At 52.6% G+C, this 24965-nt stretch overlaps 1 protein-coding gene across 5 annotated transcripts in view; it reads left to right on the top strand.

Moving 5' to 3' along the window:
• RGS12 (regulator of G protein signaling 12) overlaps positions 1-24965 on the top strand; it is a 155175-nt gene that overhangs the window by 555 nt on the left and 129655 nt on the right. For 3 of the 5 annotated variants that reach the window (XM_037983145.2, XM_037983143.2, XM_037983146.2), the window contains exon 2: positions 21365-23346. The exons of 1 other annotated variant lie outside the window; for it this stretch is intronic. In XM_037983145.2, coding sequence (XP_037839073.2) covers positions 21466-23346 — 1881 coding nt within the window. In that variant the 5' untranslated portion in view covers positions 21365-21465. Of the gene's footprint in view, positions 1-19273; positions 20543-21364; positions 23347-24965 lie in introns of all 5 variants that reach the window. One more of the 5 variants, XM_037983144.2, reaches the window with a different exon arrangement.

The following is a 24965-nucleotide window of genomic DNA, read 5'->3' as shown; positions in this document are numbered from 1 at the left end:
TTTGTTAGGGCAGAGGCTGCCTCCAGAGACCCGAACTCCAGACCCACTGTAGCGACCTGGGCTCGGCTCCGCCGTGGTGCCGCGATTTTGCAGTGTAGACAGAGGGTTCCCAAAGCTGTGAGGTGTAGGCAGAGAGGGGACCCAGAGCTGTGCACTGGGGACAGAGAAGGGGCCCAGAGTTGTGGAGTGTAGACAGAAAGGGGCCCAGAGCCATGGAGTATAAACAGTGGAGTGAAGACAGATAGGGGGTCCAGAGCTGTGGAGTGTAGACAGAGAGGGGGCCCAGAGCCGTGGAGTGTAGACAGAGAGCGGGCCCAGAGCCATCGAGTGTAGACAGAGAGGGGACCCATAGCTGTGGAGTGTAGACAGAGTGTCATAGCTGTGCAGACAGAGAAGGGGCCCAGAGCTATGGAATGTGGACTGTGGAGTGTAGACAGACAGGGGGTCCAGAGCTGTGGAGTGTAGACCGTGGAGTGTGGGCAGAGAAGGGGCCCATCGCGGTGGAGTGTGGGCTGTGGAGTGTAGACAGAGCCATGGAGTGTGGACAGATGGGGACCCTGAGCCGTGGAGTGTGGATAGACAGGACCACCTGGCCTCTCACCTGCCTGGTCACTTGTTGGGAATGTGTCCCTGGGCAGGTGACCACCTTCTCTGTGCTTGAGTTTTGTCATTGGACCTGTCTTTGGGGCTGCCGCAAGGGCTAAGAGTGGCTTTGTCTGAAGCCTTCAGTGTGGTCCATGCTGTCCTGTCCAGGACCCTTCTGAGACCACAGGGACTTGCAGGATGGCCGGCAAGGCCTGCACAGAAGGGGCCCTGGGGGCCTTCCCAGGCAAGGAAGCACCCCACCATTCCCATAAGGAGACTACCAGGGAGAGCAGAGAGGCAGCTTCGGGCAGCAAGGGCCGCCGGGGTGGAGTCCCACGGGCCTTCCAAGGGGCTGAGGCCTGCCCCTAGAGAAGGTGACGTGGGGAGGGCAGAGTGATTGTAACGGGGAACCAGTTTTTATTTCACTTTGGAAAGTAATTGTCACCGTGTGAAGTTTCTTCCCCTGAAAAAGCAGTATAAAAAGTTCCATCGTGGCCAGTGCTTTTGGGGACTTGAGATGATGGATATCAGGTGCCCAGGCCCTGCGTGGTACCACAGCTCTGCAGATGGGGAAGGCCATGTTGGCTGAGGGCAGGGGTTCAGCCAAGGGCAGTGGGGTGGCTGAGCCTGCAGGTGGGTAATGGGGCCGCCTGCAGGGCCTTGGGCTGCACAAGTTGGTGCACACCTGTTTGGGTCTTTTTCTTAAAACTGCAAGTCCACCCTTGTCTCCGAGACCTCTTGAGGATGGAATCGGCCCTCAGACGGGCTTACATTTCTAGCTGTGGAACTGCAGTGATGCAGATGCCTCTGTGACTGGCAGAGCAGAGGGAGGAGCAGTGGTGACTGGAGGTCTCAGGGAGGTTGACGAAGACAGGGTGGAGGAAAGACCCCTGGATGTGGGCTGAAGGTGCAGTGCTGACCTGTGGAGTGCTCAGGAGAGGGCAGGGGCGGTGTGACCTGAGGGCATGTCATGGGGAGGGTCAGGAGGTGGGAGGGAGGCACTGGATGGGGACTGCAAAGAGGAGGGAATCCAGGGTCAAGGGCTGGCTCCCTTTCTGCCCTGTTTAGGATGAGGGTCTCGGGGAAGAAGGGGTGGCCAGGCCGAGGAGACCTGTGGCTCTGGGAGCTGGGACTCAGTGAGGTCCTGGAGGTGGTGAGGGCCCAGAGGTGACAGCTGGGGCCCCAGCCAGCCTGGCTGCTGCTGTGGGAAGGTCTGGGGGTAAAGGAGAGGGAGGATAGGCTGAGGCTGCCGGAAGTCAGCGCTCCAGGCTGATGGAAGGGGCTGAGCGGGCTCTGCGGGCCTGGTTGGCAGTGTGCGGGTCACATTGTCTTTGGACCTTTATTTTTGTCTGAGATGGGCCAAGCAAAACAATCAGGCTGGGCTGGGTGCGGTGACTTAACGCCTGTAATCCCAGCACTTTGGGAGGCCGAGGCGGGTGGATCACCTGAGGTCAGGAGTTTGAGACCAGCCTGGCCAACATGGTGTAACCCCGTCTCTACTAAAAATACAAAATTATTCGGGTGTGGTGGCACGCGCCTGTAATCACAGCTACTCAGGAGGCTGAGACAGGAGAATCTCTTGAACCTGGGAGGCGGAGATTGCAGTGAGCCGAGATTACACCGTTGCACTCCAGCCTGGACGGCAAGAGCAAAAAACTGTCTCAAAAACAGAAAAAACCCATCTCAAAAACAAAGACAAACCAACAACAACAAAAAACAGGCTGAAGGAATAAACAACTCATTAGTTACGACTTAATACATGCGGGGCTTCAAGCACACAAAATCCTAAAGCCCAGAGCATGTTACATTTTATTTGAATTTGGGGGAATTCCTGGAAACATTTCCCTTCCCAGCTGTATGAGTTTCCTATTGCTGTGTAACAAAGCACCATTCACTTAGTGGCTGAAAACGGCAAAAGTTTATTCCCCCTAGTTGGGCTGAAACTGTGGTGTCATCGTCGGTTGACCAAGCTCCCTCCTGAGGCACTGGAGGAGAACGTTTGCCCCCCTGGTCAGCTTCTGGGAGCTGGAGGAGAACCATTTGCCCCCACCCCGGTCAGCTTCTGGAGTCTGGAGGAGAATCGTTTGCCCCCCCCCGTCAGCTTCTGGGGGCTGGAGGAGGACCGTTGGCCCCCCGGTCAGCTTCTGGAGTCTGGAGGAGAATCGTTCGCCCCCCCGGTCAGCTTCTGGAGTCTGGAGGAGAATCGTTCGCCCCCCCGGTCAGCTTCTGGGGGCTGGAGGAGGACCGTTCGCTCCCCCGGTCAGCTTCTGGAGTCTGGAGGAGAGCCATTCGCCCCCCCAGTCAGCTTCTGGAGACTGGAGAAGAACTGTTCGCCCCCCCCCCCCCCCGATCAGTTTCTGTGGGTTGAAGAACTGTTTGCCCCCTTGGTCAACTTCTGGGAGCTGGAGGATAACTGTTTGCCCCCCTGATCAGTTTCTGGGGGCTGACCTCATTCCTTGGCTCCCGGCTCCTGCCCTGCTTCCATTGTCCTCCTCTTTATTCTCTCTTTTTAGAGACAGGGTCTCACTTTGTTGCCCAGGTGGAGTGCGGTGACACAATCATAGCTCACTACAGCCTTGAACTCCTGGATGAAGCCATCCTCCTGCCTCAGCCTCTTGAGTACCTGGGACCCCAGGCATGTGCCACCATGTCCAGCTAATTTGTTTTTTTTTTTTTTTGGTAGAGGTGAGGGTCTCACTGTGTTGTCCAGGCTGATCTTGAACACTTAGCCTCAAGTGATCCTTCTGCCTTAGCTTCTCAAAGGGTTGGGATTGCAGGCCTGAGCCACCATGCCTAGCCTCTGTCTTCCTCTGCTGTCTTCAAATGTCCGGGATAATCTCCTCCTCCTGGGGGCGTTAGTTTACTCACATCTGCAGATCCATATTGCCGTATAACTTTCACAGTCCCAGGGATTAGGGCCTGGATATCTTTGGGGATGGCTATTCAGCCTACAGCAGGCTCCTCACTTGTCTTCGAAATGACTTCACTTTCCCCATTGTGTGAGAGGAGCAGCCATCTCGTGCATCTTACCCGGGATGGGCAGGGTTTGTCTGAGGGAAGGTCCCTGTGGTTTCACATCCCTGCCCTTGGGGAGAGGCGGGAGCTGTCCTGGAAACAGGTGTCCTGGGAAGGAAGATAAGCCTTGCTCAGGATGCAACCCCAGTCATGAGAGGTTGTGGGAGGTCACTCGTGCTGTGCCTTTTTTAGGAGGTGGGGTCATTACCAGTTCCGAACTGGATACTCCACACAGAGCTCATGCAGTTTAACCTGTGGTTTTTGGGGGCCACTGTTGCAGAAGTTGCCTAGATTCTTCCATGAAGGAGCCACTTGCCTCGGGCTCTAGACAAGGAACTCTTGTGTTAGAAGTTTCCTTCCTCCATTTTTTTTAAGGTCTGGACTTCGGTGAAGGAGAAAAGAAACATCTAGTTTGTTCTTTCTGTTTTTCTTTTCTTTCTGCTTTTCTGTGGACTTGCTGTCCCCAACTCTGTAATCATGGTGATACCCGATATGCGCACACACACTCTACTCACATATCGTTTCCTGCATCTTTGTGTCCCTTAGCAGTGATCTTAGCTGTCCTTCCAGCATGCCTGAAGAAGGGCTGAGTCTGTGGATAGAAACATCCAGTCGTAGGCATTCTCCTGCCCTGCCTGGCCCCAGCCCCCAGAGGCGGGATCCTAAATGTTCTGTTTTCTCAGGCATTTACTGCTGTTGAAGCTGCTCCTTTAAACATTAAGCTGCTCCTTGTTTTAGACATTATTTTTTTATTTCTCCCAAAGGCCAAGGGGAGGTTTAGCTCTCCTCTGTCCCATCAGCCTCCCTGTGCCATCATAGTCACATCGCCGTTTTTGGTGAAATCTATAGTCCTTGCTCTTGTGTGACTGTAAGCATTGCTCATTATTGAGCCAAGGAGTGCCCTGAGCACAGGTCCTCTCACACAGCCCTGTGGATTCGCATCTTCTAATCACCCACCTATCAAAATGGTTTGTTTTTCATTGCATCCAGGACACTAGCCCCATCCCCACCCCTTTGTGGTTGGGAGCCTTCTCCTTGCTCCTGCTTGCCCTGGTCTCCAGGAGACCTGCTGTGCCACCGTCACCCGCATTTCCCCGTGCTGTCCTCCATCTGTGGGGCTCCCTGTGCACTGGGTCCTGCTCTTCTCTATCTGCTTGGCTCTCTCCTCGTTTTGCTAAAGTCCTACTCTTTTGATACCTAAGAAACATCACATAGGTTTTTTTTTTTTTTTTTTTGTCCTTGATTTAGAAAACATCTTTATTTTACTCTTTGGTTACCTTTTAACTTAGCTGGGTATAAAATTTTAGACTGACAATGATTTTTTCAGAATTTTGAAAATGGTGCTTCATTGCATTTGGTTTCCGTGCTGTTGAGAAGTCTGATGCCATTCCGATTTCAGTTCTTGTGTGTGTGATCTCTCCCGCCCCAAGCTCATAGAAGTGGCTCTTTTCCCTCAGTGTTCTAAGAAACCTGATGATGACATCTGCTTCCATTTATTATGCTGGGCACTCCGTGGGCCCCTTCAGGCTGAGGATGAAGTTTTTAAATTTCGAAGATAATTTTCTTTCAGTTTTGTTGTTTTCTCTTTCTGGAACTTTTATTTGGAGGTTGGACCTCCTAGGTTGATCCTCTAATTCTCTTTTTTCTCATCAATGTTGATCTCTTTGATGTTTGTTCATTTTTTTTTTTTTAAGTTGAGATGGAGTCTCACTCTTTTGCCCAGGCTGGAATGCAGTGGTGCAGTGATAGCTCACTGCAGTCTCAAACTCCTGGGCTCAAGCAATCCCCCTGCCTCAACCTCCTGAGTAGCTGGGATTACAAGCATGTACCCCCACACCTGACAATTTTTACTTTTCATTTTATTTTTTCGTAGTCTCATCACATTGCCCCTTTGCTGTTTCTAAGAAGTCGGTCATTATGGTAGCTGTGTTGCTCTTTTGGGTTATATGCTGATGTGCTTTCAAGCTCCTCTCGGTAATTTTGGCTTCTAGCGGTTTGATTGTGATGTTCTTAGGAGGGTTTGCTTTGCATTTTCTCTTGGATATGTAATTTTTCACCATCTTCAAACTGCTATTAGGTTTGTTTAGTGAATTTTAAAATTTCAGTTCCAGTAGTTTTTATTTCTAGAATTTTCACTTATTTTCTAGTTTCCATTTCTCTGCTCTGTCATTTGTTTATTGTGATCATGTTGTCATTAAATCTTTGAACACATACTAGCTGCGTTAACGTTCTTCTCTGCTAATTTCAGCACCTGCATTATCTCAGGATCATTTCTGTTGGCTTCTTCCGACTATGGGTCACATCTTCCCGTTTCTTTGAACATCTAGTCATGTTTGATGGTATACTGGACATTGTAGATGATGACTGCAGTGACTTCTTTTTTCTGAAGAGTGTTGATTTTTGTTCTGGAAGTTAATTTGTCTGGACTCAAATGAAAATATCTGCTGCAGTCTCTGCTTGGTGCTGTTGACCTTCTGGCTGCCTCCTTCTGCTGGACTCTGGGGTCTTTGTGTGCGTGGATGGCTCAACACTGGCCAGGACCTAGGCAGAATTTACTAACAGATTTTAGACTGCCTCTTCCCCAGTGACCTCCTTTCTGAGATATGCCCCTCACTGTTCAGCCACCCTGTCCTCCCCAAGCCCTTTCTTGGACTCTTCAAGTTGGGAGGATCATGCCTTCTACCGCGCTCTAGCCATTTTTAGAAACATGTTTTACTTGGTGCAGCTCTCTCCTTTCAGGGGACAACTCCCCTCCACTTTCTGCCTGCTTTTCATAGCTCTCCAGGACCTCCCAGAGTTGGTTTTTATATTTTGTGTCTGGTTGGAACTTGATTTAGCAGCATGGGGGAACGTAGGAGACTGTCAATTTACGGAGAGAGCTGCTGGCATGTTGATTAGTAGCCAGGCATCGGTCTTTGGCAGTTTGCTTGTTTTTCGCGTCGAGAGTTCAGGTGATCAGGGAGTGAGTACTCCAGCTAAAAGAAAGTTCCTCCCCTAACAACACCTGACTTCCGTATCTTAAGTGTTAGCCTAGAGTAGATGCGTTTCCTCGATAGGCCAACCAACCTGACTAACCTGGTGGCAGAGAGACTGTGCGTCCTTTATTGCTTTCCTCTGATGCGAGCACCGTAAGGATAGGGCCTGTGGGCTCTTCTTTGACTTTCCAGAGGCCCATGACCCCCAGACCCTTGGACCTGGTGCAGGTGTGCTAGGCTGGGGCTCCTCCAAGCTCACTGAGGGTTGGGGGAAAGACGCAGCCTGGCCTGTGCTGCTGTTCCGCGGTCTTCACCTCACCCCCACAGTCTTTTCTAACTGTGTGCTGCAGTGTGTCTATAAAATAGAGTTCATCATAAGATTGTCGTCAGGTTTAAATAGCGTGATGTGTGGAAAATGGTTAGGAGCAGTGGCTGACACCTGGGAGTCCTGGTCAGCATTAGCGATGGTGCTGTTGGCATCGCTGCAGGCTTGCATTCTGGCTACTGGGAACAGGCGCTCACCTCGGAGGCACCCAGGCCTTCACTGAGTGCATCTGGGTCTGGCCCCCACTGTGTGCTAGGTTGTGGGAGACGGTAGTGCCGTGGGCTCTGCTGAGCTGGAGTGCAGTGAAGGCACTTTGGGCAGGGTGAGGGGCTGACTTGTCCCGCCTGCCAGAGCCCTCTGCATCCCAGGGGCCTGGAGTCCAGCCTGGGAGTTAGTAGAGCATTGTGTGGAAGAGGGACAGCTCTGTGGATTCCAGCATTTAGCAGCCAGGTTCCTCCCTGTGAGGCTGGGGCAGTTGGCCCTGGGAGGAGGAGGACTGCCTGGGAGGAGGAGGACTGCCTGGGCCCACCCCTCCTAGGAGTTCCTGTGCCTGCTAGCACAAATTATCACCAGCAAGGGGCTAGCCCAGCAGCAGTTGGTCCTGTCACAGTTCTGGAGACCGGAAGCCTGAAGTCAAGGTGTGGCAGAGCTGTGACCCCTCCAAAGGCTCTAAGGGAAGACTCTTCCTGCCTCTTCCAGCTGCTAGGGCTCCCAGCCTTGCTTGGCTTGTGTGTTTGCATCGCTCCAGTCCCTGCCTCTGTCCCCATGTGGCATTCTCTCACGTGGCCTTCTCTGGGTCTGTGTCTCCCTTTTGCCTCCCTCTTTTACGGACACCTGTGATTGCATTTAGGACCCACCTGGGAAATTGGGGATCACTGCCTCATCTCAGAATCCTTAACATAATCCTTTTCCAAATAGGGTCACAATCACAGCTTCTGGGGATTGGGCCCTGGTATCTTTGGGGCTGCCGTTTGCCCCATTGCACCCACCTAGACCTGGGGGTGATGAGGAGCCACATGAGGAGGTCACAAGGGTACCACGCTTCAGGCCCCAGGATCCTCCCCAGCTGCCCTCCTGTTACGTGGGGTCTGTCCCGGCTGCCCTCCTCTGTTACACAGGGTCTGTCCCCGGCTGCCCTGTGGGCAGGACAGGTGCACAGCTTGTCCTTAACATGCTTGGTGCTGAAGAGGCTCACAGTACTGGGAACGTTGGCGTCGATTTTATTGTTGTCTTTCTGAGAGCGGGTAAGATACTAAAAGCAAAAGGACCCCTTCAGGCCTAGTGAACACACAAAACAAACAGTGGTGGAACCCTCTGTGTCTTTTTCCCTTGAATCCTGTAGAGGGGTGACCAGGTGTCAGTGAATAGGAGAATCACATGTAGGAGACTGGAAAAAAGACCCATTTGTTGATGAGAAAAATTGATTTCAGCCTTTCTGGGTGTTTTGGGCTAAGGAGAGGCCCGCCAGGGACAGGGATGGAGAGTGAGGCTGGGGTCCGAGGCCCAGGGATGGACAGTGAGACTGGAGTCCGGGGCTGTGCCTGTCCTTTCCTGTCCTTTACCTGCCACTGTGGGCTTTGTTCAAGGAAGCAGGTATGAGGGAATGAAGGGGTGGGGGGCACAGAGGTGACACGTCCAGGCGGGGTGATGGGGGACCTCCGAGGCGCCAGCAAGGAGAAGGAGGAGACCAACGTGGGCATTGGAATGAGCCAGGTTAAAACACAGCCTCTCTCCAGGGCTAGACTTGCCAGGTACAGTGTTGCCGTGCAGCATTTGGGGTGCACTCATACTGAGAAGTTGTCATGTATGTAAGATTCACATTTAACTGGGTATCCTGTATTTTTTTATTTTTTTGCTAAATCTGGCAACTCCATTTATAGTCTCACTCTGTGCAGATTTAAAAACCACAAACAGAAGTAAATACCAAGTAGAGATAAAAAGGGAAAGTCAAATACAAATGGAAAGGAAGAATTGAGGAGGTTTGACCTTCAGTGTTCCAAAGATACTGAACTAGTGTTTATTTCTGGAATCAGAAAATTTCATCAGCTGTGGGGCACCAGGATATTCTGGAGGACTGTGGCCTTCGTGTGTCCTGTTCACTGTTCCCAAAGCCAGGTCATCACCAGGCCGGTGCCCAGAGTGAGCTCGCAGTGCAGGCTCTGCTGGACTGACGGCAGGGTGGAGTTGGCGCCTGTGATGTGGCTTGGGCCCTGTGGGCTTGGGCCCTGGCTGTTGTGGTCTGGGGTGGGTGGGGCTGGGGGCTTGGCTCCTGCTCTTGTCTGAGTGTCTTTGCGGTGTGGTGCTTCTGCAGGATTGGAGTTTCTGGAGTTCACATTGTGTGGCCTTCAAAACCACAGAGACACAGGCAGGTGGGGCCCGTTGTGCTCAGCCCCTTCCAGTCTCTTGTGACTGGTGGGCTCTGCTCCCCTTGCTTACAGAAGTGGGTCCTCCTGCCCCTTGCAGGGGTCCTGTGTGTGCACCCACAGCACCACATCAGAAAGCCCCGGAAGGCTGCGGGGCGACGTCTCTGTACATGAGAAGGGAGGCGACCCAGGAGTGGACAGGCACAGCCGGAGTGTGGGGCCCCTGCTCTGTGGGGAGGTTCTCAGAGCCCGGGGGCTGGGGGTGTTGGAGGAGTCAGTGGGGGCTTCAGGTAGGAGGTGGGCTGTGAGCTGAACCTCAGAGTCGTGGAGGGAGGAGAGAGGACCCGTTTCAGGAGAAAGTGATTTTTGCAAATGGTGTCCTCCTGCATGGCCTGGCCCTGCTGTGCACTGTGGCATTGGGCTGTCTAACTGTCTGGGACCCCACGGCAGCTGGCCCTGGGAGTTCGGGACCATCACCGGTTGCCTGTTTGTAGTTGCCCACCTGGAGCTGCTGCAGAAGCCACGAGACAGTTCTTGAATGAATAAATGAATGAATGAGTGAGCAGCAAAATCATGGAGCTGTGAGGAAGTGGGTCTGACTGAGGGGGATGTTGAGGTTTGGGGAGGGACCTAGTGAGGGAGCCTCAAGAGGCTGGACCCAGTGGAACAGGTGCTTGGGCAGGGATTAGGAAGTGGGAAAGGACAAAGCACTGGCAGCTGTGGGCAGGAGGAGGGTGAGGGTGAGGGTGAGGGCAGGGTGGGCCGGCAAGTGGGGTGCAGCGGGGAGTCCAGCAGGAGGTGTGGCCACCATGCAAGGTGAGCCTTGGTATGGCAACCTAGGCAGGGAGGATGTGGGAGGGCCTCCGCCTGGATAGGGACACGAGTGACAGCTGCAGGGTGCCTGCAGGCTCCCCCAGCCTCACCTCTGTGGCCGTTGCTGGAGGACACTGGAACCAGCAGTGCTGTATTTCAGCATCTGTGCAGATACCCTGTCCCTGGAGGCTCTTCTGCTTCGTGGACTCTGGGTCCTTGGAGGATCCTGCAGAGTTTCCCCTCCTTGGGAGAAGCCCCCTCCTCTTCCTCAGCAACTTGAGCTTGCCCTGGTAGTGGGGGGAATAGGAGGCAGGAGGAACAAAGGCAACTTGTCTCCCTGGTTGCCTGACTTCCTCCCACCCCACAGACCTGCCCCTGCTGTGTTCTCTAAAGTAAAACGGAGCTAAGAAGCTAAAGCCAGTATTCACACTTTATGTTATTAGTATAGTGTGATGTTAGCACAACTATTTCTTCAACTATGTATGACTGTCTGAATGCTACTTCCTTTTACTGTTGCTGGACTGTAATAGTGTATACCTTTTTCTCAAGTGTTCAAAGAAACGAAGCATTCTGAAAGTTGCCAGTCTTTAATTTCTTCTTCACCTCTCATTTCTTTCCCCTAATCATTCATATTTGCAGTACTTCCAAATTTTAAAAACTGCATTGTTTTTTGAGTGAATTCTTTTCTAAGCACCGAATCACTGTGTTGCTGCCTAGCAATGTGCGGGATCTTTCTGAGGTTGACTCTGGAAGAGAAAGAAAGCGCATTTGCTCCACGAGCCCGGAATTGAGGCATTTAATGTGTGTGTCCCTGATGCTCAGCCTCTTGGTTTCTTTGGATTTGAAATGTTAAAACCTCAAGAACTGACATTTATAAAAGACCCACACAAAACTATGCATAATGACAAAATGCTGACCTGGGACATTTTATGTATTGTACTCTTCAGTTCAGCCGAATATATTATTCAAAAACTGCATATTTCTTCAAAAACTACTCATAATGTTGGTGGCTACTGCCCTGCTGCCTAAACATAGATTATTAATATTCAGATTCAGGAGACTAAAGCTACCCAGGAACTGAGACAGACTCTCTGAGAACCAGATAACTAGTTTTTGTTAGCGGAAGTGTATGCTTCCAGGGAGGCCGCTTTCTCCCAGACGTGTGCTGGTGGAGAGGGAGGCAGCCGGGGCCACACTGGAGAGCCCGGACTGCAGTCAGCCAGCCTGGCTTCGAACCTAACTGCCTCCGGTCGTGGTGCTGGAGCCTCGGTTTCCTCATTTATAAAATGGGATAATTAGACTTGTGACAGTTCAGCTTCTTTTTAGCCACTTTTCCCCATTCTGTAGTGTTTGTCTCTGGTGTATCCGGCATGATTTCCTTAATCACCTCCTCACAGAGTAGATTTCAGAGACCATTTTTGAAACCACCTGCTATACATTGCCACCTAGAAGTAAGTACAGCGCCATTTTGTGCTTGTAGCAGGAACGGCAGCAAGTCAAACGACCCTGGAGCTATTTTGCATCACGTGGCACGTTGGTTTGCTGCCGCTGTGCAGCATGCTCTGTCTGTAGCTGCAAGGCTTCTGGGGTCAGGAGTCCTGGTGACGCTCACGCAGGGCTATGATCAAGGCGTCGGCCAGGGCTGCGTGGTGAGGATTCGCTTCCATGCACAGTCGTGTGGCTGCCGGCAGCCTCAGAAGATCCACTTCCAGGGTTGGTAATATCGCTGTTGGAAGACTTCACGTCCTCGCTGGCTGTTGGCCAGAGACATCCGTTCCTTGTCACGTGGGCAGTGAGTTCCCTGAGAGCGAGTGAGGGAGAGCATGAGCGAGACGAAAGCCATGGTCTTTTGGTAACCTCATCTTGGAAGTGACACCCATCTCTTTTGCACATTCTGTTTGTTAGAAGTGAGTTGCTAGGTCCAGCCCACAACCCAGGGGAGGGACTGCAGGGGCAGGATGACCAGGAGGTGGTGTCATGGGGGCCATCTCAGAGGCCACCTGTCACCATGCACCTGCTGGTCCCAGAGATTCATGTCCCTCCCACATACAAGATACACTCCCCACAAGATCCTTGTGTGACAGCATCTGCTCAGAGCCCCGCGTCATCCTCGAAACTGGCTCTAGGTGGGCTGAGGTGCAGCTCCTGGGGTGCACGGTACCCCGGTCTGTTGACCTGAACTAGAGAGACACGCTGTCAGCTCACCCACCCACAGCCACGGTGCCATCATGGCAAGCACCACAGCACCACAGGCCAGACCTGCCTGTTCAGAATGAGGGAAAATGGAGGCAGAAAGGAGCCCCAGGCGTGCCTCACTTCTGAGAGTGAGTGCCTGGCAGATAGTGGCAGTTCCTTGTTCAGGTGTCACGATTGGGGATTGTTAACTGTCCCTCTGCCCTCAGAGGCTTTGAGTCCTCTCTCTGACTCATGCTTCCCTTTGTCTGAAACACAGCACCTGCTTGCAGTTGAGTGGTTTCCTCAGCCTGCTTCCTGCCAGTAGGATTTTGGGGTTCAGCACCCACTTTTTATTTTGTACTAACTCTGACCCTTGTAGTTCAAGCTGGCAGTGATAGTTCTAAGTTTATGGGCCTCCTGGGAGTCTCACTGGTGTCCCTTCCATCAGGCACGAGCCATACCTGGTATCCCTCTGAGATGAGCCCTGCTCTGCCTCGGGGTCCTGAAGGGTGAGAAGTAATGCCCATAAGCTTCTTGGGGCCTGGTTGTTCCATGAGAGTCTGGGAGGCCCACCCTTCATCTCTTTACAGGGGCTCCAGCCGTCTTGCTGTACCTCAGCACACAGCACCTTTCCCTTGATGTCACATGTACAGCAGGCTTGCCTTGGACAGAAGCGGAAGGAGGAACTGGCTGACTGGAGCACTGGGGGCCTTGGGGCAGTGGGCTGCTCAGAGGAGAGTCGGTGGCAGGAGGTGTGATGACGATGACCTGAGTTTAGGGGAGGGTATGGAGATGAGGAGAAGCATGCAGGCATCACTCCACCATGGGGAGTGTGAGTGTGGGGACAAAGGCTGACTTGGGAAGTCCCACTCGCTAAGCGGCACAGCCTTTCCACCCCTGTGTCATCTGGATTTCTTTAGCATAACTGGAGTTGAGTGTTTGGGCTCCTGTCCTGCCTTGTTGTAGACACATGGCACCCTCTGTTCATCAGTCAGGCACTGGCCTTGATGACGTTTCCTTCCTTAAACACAAATAGCTGTCGGTCTGCTCCAGCACTGAAGCCTCAGAGTCACTGCACGGGTGCCTGGGGAGGCAGTAACTGGTGCAGGGGACTGAGGAGGCAGCAGGGAGTGGTCCTGGGCGTCTGAGCCCACCCTTTGTGGCACTCTGCTTCTGTTTGGGTGGGGAATGTCCTGGGGGACGCTGGTGGGTGGGAACAGCACAGCTCTTGCCTTTTGAACCCGGCAAGTAGCAACAGCCCTCGCTGGAGGGGCTGGGTAGGGGGTGATGGGGTGATGGGGTGGTGGGGTGGTGGGGCTTGGGATCAGGGAGTGACGGTGGATTCCAGGTGCTTTTTTGGAGGCTTCTTTCTAGCCCCTCACTGTAGGCAACTAAGAAATGTGCCTGGGTGAGTTTTCATCAGTTTCCGATGTTTGATTTCTCTCGTCACGTCACTCTCTTTTCTGAGTTGGTGCTGACCAAGCTCTTGTTGACGAATGCGGGGTTTGGGGTGAGCCCATCATTCACACCTCTTAACTGCCTCTCCCCACCAGCTTAGGAGCTTTATGGAACGACACGCTCCAGCTGCTTTTCTGTCCTGGGATATGGCCTTTGCTGATGCGTCTTGCTCTTAGGCAGACTGTCTTGGACGTGGGCCCGTGCACCGCTGGGGACAGGCCACACTGCGGAGCGTGTGCACACAGCGTGAGGTCCGTCTCCAGCGAGCCAGCCTGGGGTGGGATTGTGTGGGTCTGAAGAGAGAAGGCCAGGTGGATTTTTGTAAAACTAGCAATTAGGTATTTTATTTATGATTATGATGGCCTTCATGTAAAACCTCATCAACCCTCTTTTACTTTTTTAGTACAAAAGTAATATTTGTTATTTTTAGAAAATGTAGAAAACATGCATAGAAATAATTACATTCAGATACTTAGAGAAAGTTAAGAATGTTTCAGCCAAATAGGTTCTTGGCACCCTTCCCTCCTTCCCTGACTCGGCAGGCGTGGATCGTGCACCTGCCCCGGGCCATGGGTGTGCCAACCCCGAGGCCTCGCGGCCTCTGCTCGTGCCTAGAACTGTGCCTAGCATGGAGAGGGCACTCCCCACTGTGAAATGTGTGGACGGACAGCAGTCTGTTTCCTTGTGTTCGCAGAACTCTTTTAAGTGCCCTGGTGTTTGGGCAGGAGATGTGAAATTCTACACTCAGAAGGTTCTGCCTGACAAACAGTCCTTTTAAAAAGGGTCCTTCCTTCTTCCCAAAGTTCCAAAAAGTCTTTTAGAGACAGCAGGGGATATTTTCCTTACCTGGTGTATTTGGGCTCCAGCCAGACTCACCAGGATGTCTGGGGGTGCCCGGGCAGAGAAAACGTGCAGAGGCTTAGGAAGCATGGTTGGTGTTTGTGGGATTCTTGGGGTGGTGCCTTGGTGAACTGCCCCAGGACCATGCGGTCAGGTGTGCGGGCAGCTCTGGGCCCAGGGGCTGTGTGCACGGAACACCTGTCCGTCTGGTGCTGCTAGGGCGCTGGCCCTGAGCTGGTTGGGGAATTGCAGGTCTGCGTCTGCTGTGTTCCTCCCAGTGCCTGCAGCACCCCAATTTTCGGCCAGACAGGGCCAATGCACTTCTGGAGGTGAACAGAAAGAAACACGTGACGATCTCTACAGCCGGTGTTAGTAAGAGGCTGTGTCCTCGATGAGAGAGATTCTGTTCACTGTCACAGGACTCGGGGCAGATTCAGATGTGAAGCATGTTAGCATAGCACTCCCCTTGCTGCAGGCAGGCCATGGCACTGAAATGGTGAGGCACCCTCCCCATTTGCAGATTGTAAGTCTTGGAGCAGGGCTAGCGATTCGTACTTATTTCCGCGGGCAGCCGGGGTGCGAGGTTCGTGGGGAGAACAGCTGGTCCGTGGTGCTGTGTGCTCTGGGTGGCCTGTGCAGCCCTGTGATGGTCTCCTCAGGCCACCACCTGGCTGCCTAAGGCCCATGCACCTGCAGGCTCTGTGTTCTCAGGTGTCTGGCGGCAGATTCTCATGCCTTTGTGTGAGACTTGTCTTTTTCTTCTGAAAGTTTTGTGGGACTTTTTCATCTCCCTGCTCAGGGCTTGGTGGGCCCTTTGCATTGGAAGATTCTTTTTTTTTTTTTTTTTTTTTGAGGCGGAGTTTCGCTCTCTCGCCCAGGCTGGAGTGCAGTGGCCGGATCTCAGCTCACTGCAAGCTCCGCCTCCCGGGTTCACGCCATTCTCCTGCCTCGAGACTCCCGAGTAGCTGGGACTACAGGCGCCCACCACCTCGCCCGGCTAGATTTTTGTATTTTTTAGTAGAGACGGGGTTTCACCGGGTTAGCCAGGATGGTCTTGATCTCCTGACCTTGTGATCCGCCCGTCTCGGCCTCCCAAAGTGCTGGGATTACAGGCTTGAGCCACCGCGCCCGGCCGCATTGGAAGATTCTTGTCTGCCTTGAGCTCTGGGAAGCGGCTGGCGCTGTTCAGGGCTGGGAGCCACTCTCTCAGGATTGTGCGGTCATCTGTTGTGTCCTGGGTTACCTGTCCCCTCCCAGGCCCTTTGTTGAAGGCCGAGAGGTCTTCCTGGAAGGGACTATTTTCCTTATGTGACAGCCTGAGCCTGCGCAGAGTCCCGCACGCAGTTGGTACTTGCAACACTGCTGAATGGCAGGTGTCTGTTGCGGGGAACTGTGTGGGGGAGGAGCTGGGACCTGGGAATGGCAGGTGTCCTCTGAGGGGAACCAAGTGGGAGAGGAGCTGGGGCCTGGGAGGCTAAGGCAAGGGCTGTCTCCAGTCCACGCTGCACCCCAAGAAGGGAAGTGTGGAAAGGTATTGACTGGTGGCTCAGTAAAATAGCTTGGAAGTGGCCTTCGTGATTCCAGAATCTTCTCACTCCCTTTGGCACCATGTCCTGCTGTGTCCAGGGTGGGCAGGTCCAGTCTGGTCTGGGTCCGGGGAAGGTCTGGGAAGAGTGACCACTCACCTCTTGGAGGGCCCCTCAGGTGAGTGGTGGAGGTGGCTGGATGCAGGGATGGTCAGTGCGGGTCTGCATGGGTGTGTCTTGGAGGGCAGGCATCAGATCGTCTGGTGTGTGTGTCCCTGATGTGGTGGGAGAGGGGGTGCTGGGTGGGTGTTCGGCACCTGTGGGCACTGTGAGGTGGTGGTGGGAGGCTGCTGGGACATGATGACTGTGGGAGGGTGTGAGGTGGGCAGGCGCCTGTGGGGGCAGGTCCCAGCTGGAGAAGGTGGCGTGGTGTCTTGCTGTCTCAGGCCCTTCCTCTATGAATCCATGTAAGTGAGGGTAAGCCAAGAATGGCCCGGGTTCAAATCCACCTTTGCAGTTAATTGGCTGTGTGCTGGTAGACAAGTTACGTAGCTTCTCTGTGCCCCCACTCCCTCATCTACCTGTGAGAATTGTAACAGAGCCTTCCTCAGAGCAGTGGTGCTTAGGATGACATGCGCTGCACGGCAAGTCCTGGCAGTGGGGGCCGCCATTGCAGCCTGTGGGGTCACCCTGGAGGCTGTGATAGTCGATGTTGTGCTGTTCTTGTCCCTCGCTCTCCTCTTCTCCTCTGTGCGCCCAGACTCTCTGCCCTCGGAGGATGGCTTCTCTCTCGCCTCGCCCTGTGTGCGTGGTCATTACGGCTAGGTGCTGGCTTGGTCTTTCCGGCCCTGCCTCGCTTGAGGCCTGCTGCACCGTGGCTCAGGGCTAGGACCCCTCTCTGTACTTGCATGTCTAGGGTGCTGCCCAGCATGAGTGGAGGAGTTTATCAGAACAGGACCTTTCATAGGAGGTTTTAACTTTGGAAGGGAATAGAAAAGTGTCATGGCAGCAATATTTATTTCTAGATCACCCTGAGTTTGTTTCCTTTGTTTTGTTTTATTGTCCTCTTTACACCCTGAGTTTTTAATGATGAGTGAGTGAAGGAGTGACAGTGCGGGTTGAGCATCCCTTTCCAGATGCTCCAGAATTGGAAACCTTTTGACACGGATGTGATGCCCCAGGCATCGCTGAGCTGGTCAACCTTTGCTTTCTAATGGCTTGATGGACACAAACCTTGTTTCATACACATTATCAAAAATACTGCACAAAATTACCCTCAGGCTGTGTGTATAAGGTGTATATGAAACATACATGAATTTCCTGTTCAGACCTGGGTCCTATCCCAACATATCTCATTACATATATACAGATGTTCCAAAATCAGAAAAAATCCACAGCACTTCAGGTCCCAAAAATCTCTTCTAAGGGACACTCAGCCTGTGTGGTGTGGTCGGTGACTCCTGATGGGAGGCGGCAGTGTTGTGCGGCCAGTGGGGACCTTCATATCACATCCCATCTGTGCCTTGGGGCTGGATGAATTGCTTCTGGCTGGATCTTGTTCCCTTTTCCACACAACGAAGAGGCTGGGTTAGATGATCTCCAGTCAGGGTGTTTCAGAGTTAGCTGGAAGGTGTGTGCGTGGGGGGGGGTAGTTGGAGCTTTCTGGCCTTGCCCCAGACTTACTAAGTCAGAGTCTCTGGGAGGTGCAGGGGCCTGGGAGCGGACGTTCTTACTGGTAGCCCCAATGCTGTAATGCAAGTTCAGCTGGAATCCAGTGCCCTGTGGTCTTCTGAATTTCACTGTCTATTCTGCTAGCTTTACTATTAATTGATACAGTTTAAGGAAAAATTAAACTATAAGCTGAACATATGTGATTATTTTGGGAGGCCAAGGCGGGAGGATTGCTTGAGGTCAGAAGTTTGAGACTAGTCTGGGCAACAGAGTGAGATCTCGTCTACAGAAAAATTAAAACATTAGCTAAGGTTCACCGGGTGTCTTCCCCTCGGCCCCTTCGCCCACGTGGTGAACACTGTGGACCTGCGAGGGTGTGAGGGTTGCGTTCCTGCGTTCTGGACTCTTTCCCCACTGCTGAGAAGCAGCCGTGTGAAATATGAGTTGGCAAGGAAGATCCGCATGTAGGCTTAGACCCAGACGGTGTCTGCAGCCTCCTGAGCCACCTGGGCCTGGGCTTGAGCCCAGCGGTGAACAGCCTCAGTAAGAGGGACCCTAAAGGTCGGGTCCTGCAGCTGGCCGGGAGAGAGGAAGATCACGGTGCCACTGAAATTCTTGTGCTGGACCGGGAAGCTGATCTCCGGGAGCTGTCTCAAAGACTGGGATGAATGTGGAAATGGTCCTGATGTCCAGGGGAAGTTTCTGCCAAAATCAGAGCAATGTAAATTGCCAGAAGGAGCTGAAGGGCAACCGCAGGTTTCAACAAAGACAAGCTGAAGCAATGCAAACTGGTTTTATATTAGATACGTGACTTAAAATATCTCAATACAGTTTTACAGTTTTCTCCAAAAAAAAAAAAGTTAGCTGAGTATGGGGGTGTGCTCGCTATGGCTAGAGCCCAGGAGTGAGTTTGAGGCTGCACTGAGCAATGACTGTGCCACTGCTCTCCAGCCTGGGCAATGGAGTGAGACCCTGTCTCTAAAAAATAAAAACAAATGTGATTATAGATAATAAGATATTACTTATATGAATTACAAACCATTTTTTTTTAAATAAGCAGAGGCACATGACAGTAAGAGTCTAGTAGAAAAATTGAGTGGACTGCACAGAAGACTGTTATCCAACATTATGTCACACAGTGTGAGGCGGATGGTGTAAATAAACTGGGAAGTCATGTCTTTCATTGAAGCAGTATCTATTCCTGTTTGAGGAGAAAGCCAAGAGGTGTTCTGTTCCTCGAGGAAGCCATCAAGGCTTCATGACCTGCTGTCCTGGGGCCGTTCACAGTGATAGCTGGCATTTGCTGTAACGGGAACAACAGCACCTTTGTTGTGTGATATCTACCATGAGCCAGATGCTTTTCCGAGTGTGCTTTAGTGAGACCGTTTCACGCGTGTCCTGCTTTCCCTCTCGCCTCACCTGTGATAAAGTGATTCCCCCTTGTATTTGTTTCCTGGGGCTGCTGAAAGAAATTACCACAAACTGGGGGGCTTAAGACAACACGCATTAATTCTCCTGCATTTTCAGGGGCCTCATGTCTGCAGTCACTGTGACCTGGCTGATGGCAGATGCGGCAGAGCTGGTTCCTCTGGCGGCTTTAAGTCTGCTTCCTTCACCTTCGCAGCTTTTGGAGGCGACCGCCTGCCCGTCTGCCTGGGCTCGAGACCCGTCCTTGAATCCCTGCGGTCTCTGCATCCTTCCCCACATGGCCGTCCCCTCTGGCTCTGACCCCAGGCTCACACGGGCGCACCTGACACTCTCCCCATCTCCAGAGCCTTCATGAGGTCATGTGGATAGGAGGAGCCATCCAGAAGCTTGGGAGTGAAGACGTGGGTGTATCAGGGACCATCAGCTAGCCTGTCACACCTCTTAAGGAGATCCAATGAGAAGATCCCCAAGGATGTTTCTTGGCCAACTTTTACATTTATTTATTTATTTTTTAATGATGAACATTAAATAGTTAAATGCCCAGTCCTAATATTTAAATTATTAATATAGTACTACTTAGATATTGAGTAATGTAATTTATATTCATTTTTGACTCTTCTCTATCAAAACGTAATTTTACTAAGTGTGCATGTTGTATGTCCATGTTTGTCATCACAGAAGCCGCTCTTGGAGTCACCCAGTAATAGCCTTTCCACGTTATCTAGTTCTGTAGCTTTTGTGTGTGTAAATTACTTCAAATCTGTTTATGATCCTGTTGCTGGAAACTGTATCCCAAGACACAAAAATCTCTTCTAATACCTTTAAAACAATTATTTCTTTAAAAAACATACCCTCTGTTCTGTTTTGCATCTTCACAACATCATCACTTACTGTATTGCTTTTTCAAGGGATCTTTAAAGAGTTTTGCAGGAGAGACTACACAGCAGGCCCGAGACCATCCTGAGAGGCCTGTGTGCCAGGCTGGCCCCTGAGTGGTATCAGGACGGTGCCCACCGTCCTCACTGAGGAGGGGCTCCTTGTGCTCAGCTGCTTGTGTGGGCAACAGGGTTTGTGCTGAGAACCTGCCTTTCCTCTGGGAGTCCAGAGTCTGAGTGCAAGGCAGGCAGAGAGTGCCCATGTGCCCAGCCCACAGTCAAAACTCTGGCACCGAGTCTCCGGTGGGCTTCCCTGGTGACGACACTGCACACACTGTTACGGCTCACTCTGGGGGGAGCTCAGTGCATCCTGCACGACCCCACCGGGAGAGGATTCTGGAAGCTCGGGCCAAGTTTCCTCAGGACATCGCCCCATGGGCCTCTGCGCCTGCTGATTTTGTGTGGAATCCTTTCGCTCTAATGAATCTCAGCTGTGAGTGCACCTTTGTACTAAGTCCTGGGAATCACTGGCCTGGGGGTGGTCCGGGAGCCCCTGACAAGTTTGTTCTTAATGATGACCAATACTTTTAAAGTCATACCCCCTGGAAGAATTGAGTTAATATGACGTTTCTTTGCTTTTCTTGGTGGTGGTTTTTATCTAGCCTGTTGGGTGGCCTCTGCAGTATTGATTGAGGTTGTTTCAGGCTAATGTGCTTTCCCCAACACAGTATATTCAAAATAAATTAATGTGGGAGGGTCATGGAATATTAGGTGACCCCTCTCCTGAGGGAAAACTCTATGTGAGGGGATTTGTAATCAACTAAGGGGTTCGACTCTGTTCTGCAGGTGCCTTTGAACCTGAAGCCTGTAGCAGGCCTTGCTTCTCACGCTTGGACTCTGCTGTCGTATGAAACGTGGGTTTGGGTGTGTTTGTTCTGAGTGGAGCCCGAGAGTCTGCCTTTCAGACAGGCTGTCAGTCCACGGACGACACTGAGTAGCAAGGGGCTCTTTCCATCGAAGCAGGGTGTGGAAGCAGCGGGGGAAGCAGTCTTGCGTCCTCACGCCCACGGTGGGTTGGTGGGTCCGCCGGGCAGGAATGGGAACTCGTGCAGTGACAAGGTCGCCGTTGTAGGAGACATTTTCTACTCCGAAAGGAAGTTTCTTTGCCTGACTTGAAGATTTATTATCTATAGACACTTAGAGGTGCTTTCTGCGGTGGTTTTTATTATGAATTATGTTTTTGTGTTTAGGTAATACCAGTGAGCAGTGGAGAAAGATGGGCTTTAATAATGAGCTGTTCATTTTTCTTTCTTAGGGCACTGTTTGAAGAAGCAAGCATGGTAGCATCAAGCATTCCCTCAAGTATGGCTCCACGGGAACAATGAGACGTGCTCTTGGTCTTAGAAGCTCATCAGAATGTTTAGAGTTGGGGAGGCGTCCAAGCGCCCATTGCCTGGGCCGGCGCCCCCACGGGTGCGGAGTGTGGAGGTTGCCCGGGGGAGGGCCGGCTATGGATTCACGCTTTCGGGACAGGCGCCCTGTGTGCTCAGCTGTGTCATGAGGGGGAGCCCTGCGGATTTCGTGGGTCTCCGAGCTGGAGACCAGATATTTGCTGTCAATGAAATCAACGTGAAAAAAGCGTCTCATGAAGATGTAGTGAAATTAATTGGGAAGTGCTCTGGTGTCCTGCACATGGTGATTGCCGAAGGCATCGGCCGCCTCGAATCCTGTTCCAGTGACGAAGAAGGGGGACTCTATGAAGGAAAAGGCTGGCTGAAACCCAAGCTGGATTCCAAAGCACTAGGTATAAACAGAGCAGAGCGAGTCGTGGAGGAAATGCAGTCTGGTGGAATTTTCAATATGATTTTTGAAAACCCGAGCCTTTGTGCGAGCAGTTCAGAGCCCTTGAAATTGAAACAAAGATCCCTTTCGGAGTCGGCCGCAGCTCGATTTGATGTTGGACATGAAAGTATAAATAATCCAAATCCCAACATGCTTTCTAAGGAGGAAATATCGAAAGTTATTCATGATGATTCGGTTTTCAGCATTGGACTAGAAAGTCATGACGATTTCGCATTGGATGCAAGTATTTTAAATGTGGCGATGATCGTGGGCTACTTAGGCTCCATTGAACTTCCTTCCACGAGCTCCAACCTGGAGTCCGACAGCTTGCAAGCCATCCGTGGCTGCATGCGGCGCCTGCGGGCAGAGCAGAAAATCCACTCGCTGGTGACCATGAAGATCATGCACGACTGTGTGCAGCTGAGCACTGACAAGGCTGGGGTCGTGGCCGAGTACCCGGCCGAGAAGCTGGCCTTCAGCGCCGTGTGCCCGGATGACCGGCGATTTTTCGGGTTGGTGACCATGCAGACGAATGATGACGGGAGCCTGGCCCAGGAGGAGGAGGGCGCCCTGCGGACTTCCTGCCATGTGTTCATGGTGGACCCAGACTTGTTTAATCACAAGATCCACCAAGGCATTGCTCGGCGGTTTGGGTTTGAGTGCACGGCTGACCCGGACACCAATGGCTGTCTGGAATTCCCGGCGTCCTCCCTCCCTGTCCTGCAGTTCATCTCTGTCCTGTACCGAGACATGGGTGAGCTGATCGAGGGCATGCGGGCCCGCGCCTTTCTGGACGGGGACGCCGACGCCCACCAGAACAACAGCACCAGCAGCAACAGTGACAGCGGCATCGGGAACTTCCATCAGGAGGAGAAGAGCAACCGAGTCCTTGTGGTGGACCTGGGTGGGAGCTCAAGCAGGCATGGCCCCGGAGGCAGCGCGTGGGACGGTGTGGGTGGGAGGGGTACCCAGCCCTGGGGTGCTCCCTGGTCTGGACCCTTCTGTCCGGACTCCGAAGGGAGCCCCCCATTTGAGGCCGCTCATCAGACTGACAGGTTCCGGGACCTAAACAAGCACCTAGGACCGGCCTCTCCTGTGGAGGTGCCTCCAGCTTCTTTGAGGAGCTCAGTCCCCCCTTCCAAGAGGGGCACCGGGGGCGTCAGCTGTGGTTTCAACCAGCGCTGGCTCCCAGTTCACGTGCTCCGGGAGTGGCAGTGCGGACATGCCAGCGACCAGGAGTCTTACACAGATTCCACTGACGGCTGGTCCAGCGTCAACTGTGGCACGCTGCCCCCTCCTATGAGCAAGATCCCCGCGGACCGCTACAGGGTGGAGGGCAGCTTCGCGCAGCCCCCGCTGAGCGCTCCCAAAAGGGAGTGGTCCAGGAAGGCCTTTGGAATGCAAAACATTTTTGGTCCCCATCGAACTGTTCGAAAGACTAAGGAAGATAAAAAGGTAAGCCTGCCAGAGGCCACTCAGCCCAACCTCCTCACTTAGCAGCCATGGGGAGGCGACTCCCAGTCACCAGGTGGCACAGTCCTGGCTTCCTCTGGCTGGCCCTGTGGCCTCTGTGGCCATCACAGGGTGTCTGCATTGCCTCTGGGCTGCGGACTGTGTCTTGCTGGGACCCCTCGCCCCCTGCCCTGTTGGAGTCCCTGGTTCTGGTTCTGGCTCTGATGGCTGGTTCTGGGCAGGACATCTGGGCAGGAGAGGTGGCGGCGAGAGGGAAGTTGTCATCTTAGAGCTCAGGGTAAGGCCCTTCCTGCTCCTCCCTTGCTCTGTCCCTGTGGCCCCTTGAAGCCCATTTTAGGTCTGACCCCAGAATCTTCGTCCCAGTGTCCCACATCCCTCTTGAGATGAGAATATTCTTGAAGCACCGAGAGCCTCCATGGGGGATATCCTGCTGTGGAAAACGCCGGCTGGACTCTGCAGTGGGTCCTGGGAGCCGCATGCTGCCTGCTCACCAAGGGGTACCTCATGGTGTGTAGTGCTGCCTCGAAGACCTGGACCCATCAGCATCCCTTTGGGGGCCCTGCCTGCCTTTAGGAACTAAGTTGGAGCAGGAAAGAGTAAATGAGCAAAGCTGGGAACCCTTTGGAAGGGACTTTGTCCAGCAGGAGGCAGTGCTGCCTTGCGGCACTGTGCAGGGCTGTGCCTGTGCGGTTGGGTGCAGAGAACCCTCTGGAAGGACTTCCTCCAGCAGGAGGTGGTGCTGCTGTGTGGGGCTGTGCGGTGGGTGCTCTGTTTGGAGCCAGGGCCGTTCTGACAGGTGATGGCGGTGGGCACTTAGCTTCCTTTGTTTCAAAGAAACTACTCTGGCCGTTTACGATGTAAAGACACCTTTTTAGTGTTTGTTCACATCCTGAGACTATCCTAAGAACACCCTCTAAGGCTGCTGACTGGGTGGGCAGGGCCGGGGAGTAGGAAAGGCCGTGTTTGACAATTATTTCTACTCGATTCCCCCACCCAGGGCTAGTGTTTTCCATGATGAAATGTGGCACCTGAGAGAGCATTTAAAGGCTAGGAAGAAGCTGTGGCATATGCCTGTAACTCAGTGCTTTGCAGGCTGAGGCAGGCGGCTGGCTTAAGCCCAGGAGTTCAAGGCTGCCGTGAGCTATGTTGCAGCCACTGCACTCTAGCGTGGGTGACAGAGCGAGACTCTGACTCTAAAATAAAATAAAATTTAAAAAATAGAGGAAGGAGAGATTTCTCGTTTTATCTCCTCAAAATGATCACTGATAATATTTTGATGTATGTAAGCATATAATTGTGTTTTTTTAAAACACTTGTAGTCATATGAATTTTCAGCCTCCTCTTTATTTTTGGGGACAGGGTCTGGCTCTGTTGTCCAGGCTCAAGTGCAGTGGCTCGATCGTAGTTCACTGCAGCCCCTGCTCCCAGGCTCAGGTGATCCTCCCACCTCAGCCACTTGAGTAGCTGGGACTACAGGCACTGGCTACCATGCCCGGCTAATTTTTATATTTTTTGTAAAGATGGGATTTTGCCATGTTGCCCAGGCTGGTCTTGAATTCCTGAGCTCAAGCGATCCTCCTGCCTCAGCCTCCCAGAGTGCT

This window comes from Chlorocebus sabaeus, chromosome 27 (genome assembly GCF_047675955.1).
Source record: "Chlorocebus sabaeus isolate Y175 chromosome 27, mChlSab1.0.hap1, whole genome shotgun sequence".
Taxonomy (NCBI): Eukaryota; Metazoa; Chordata; class Mammalia; order Primates; family Cercopithecidae; genus Chlorocebus; species Chlorocebus sabaeus.
This window is presented reverse-complemented; position numbering and strand designations above follow the sequence as displayed.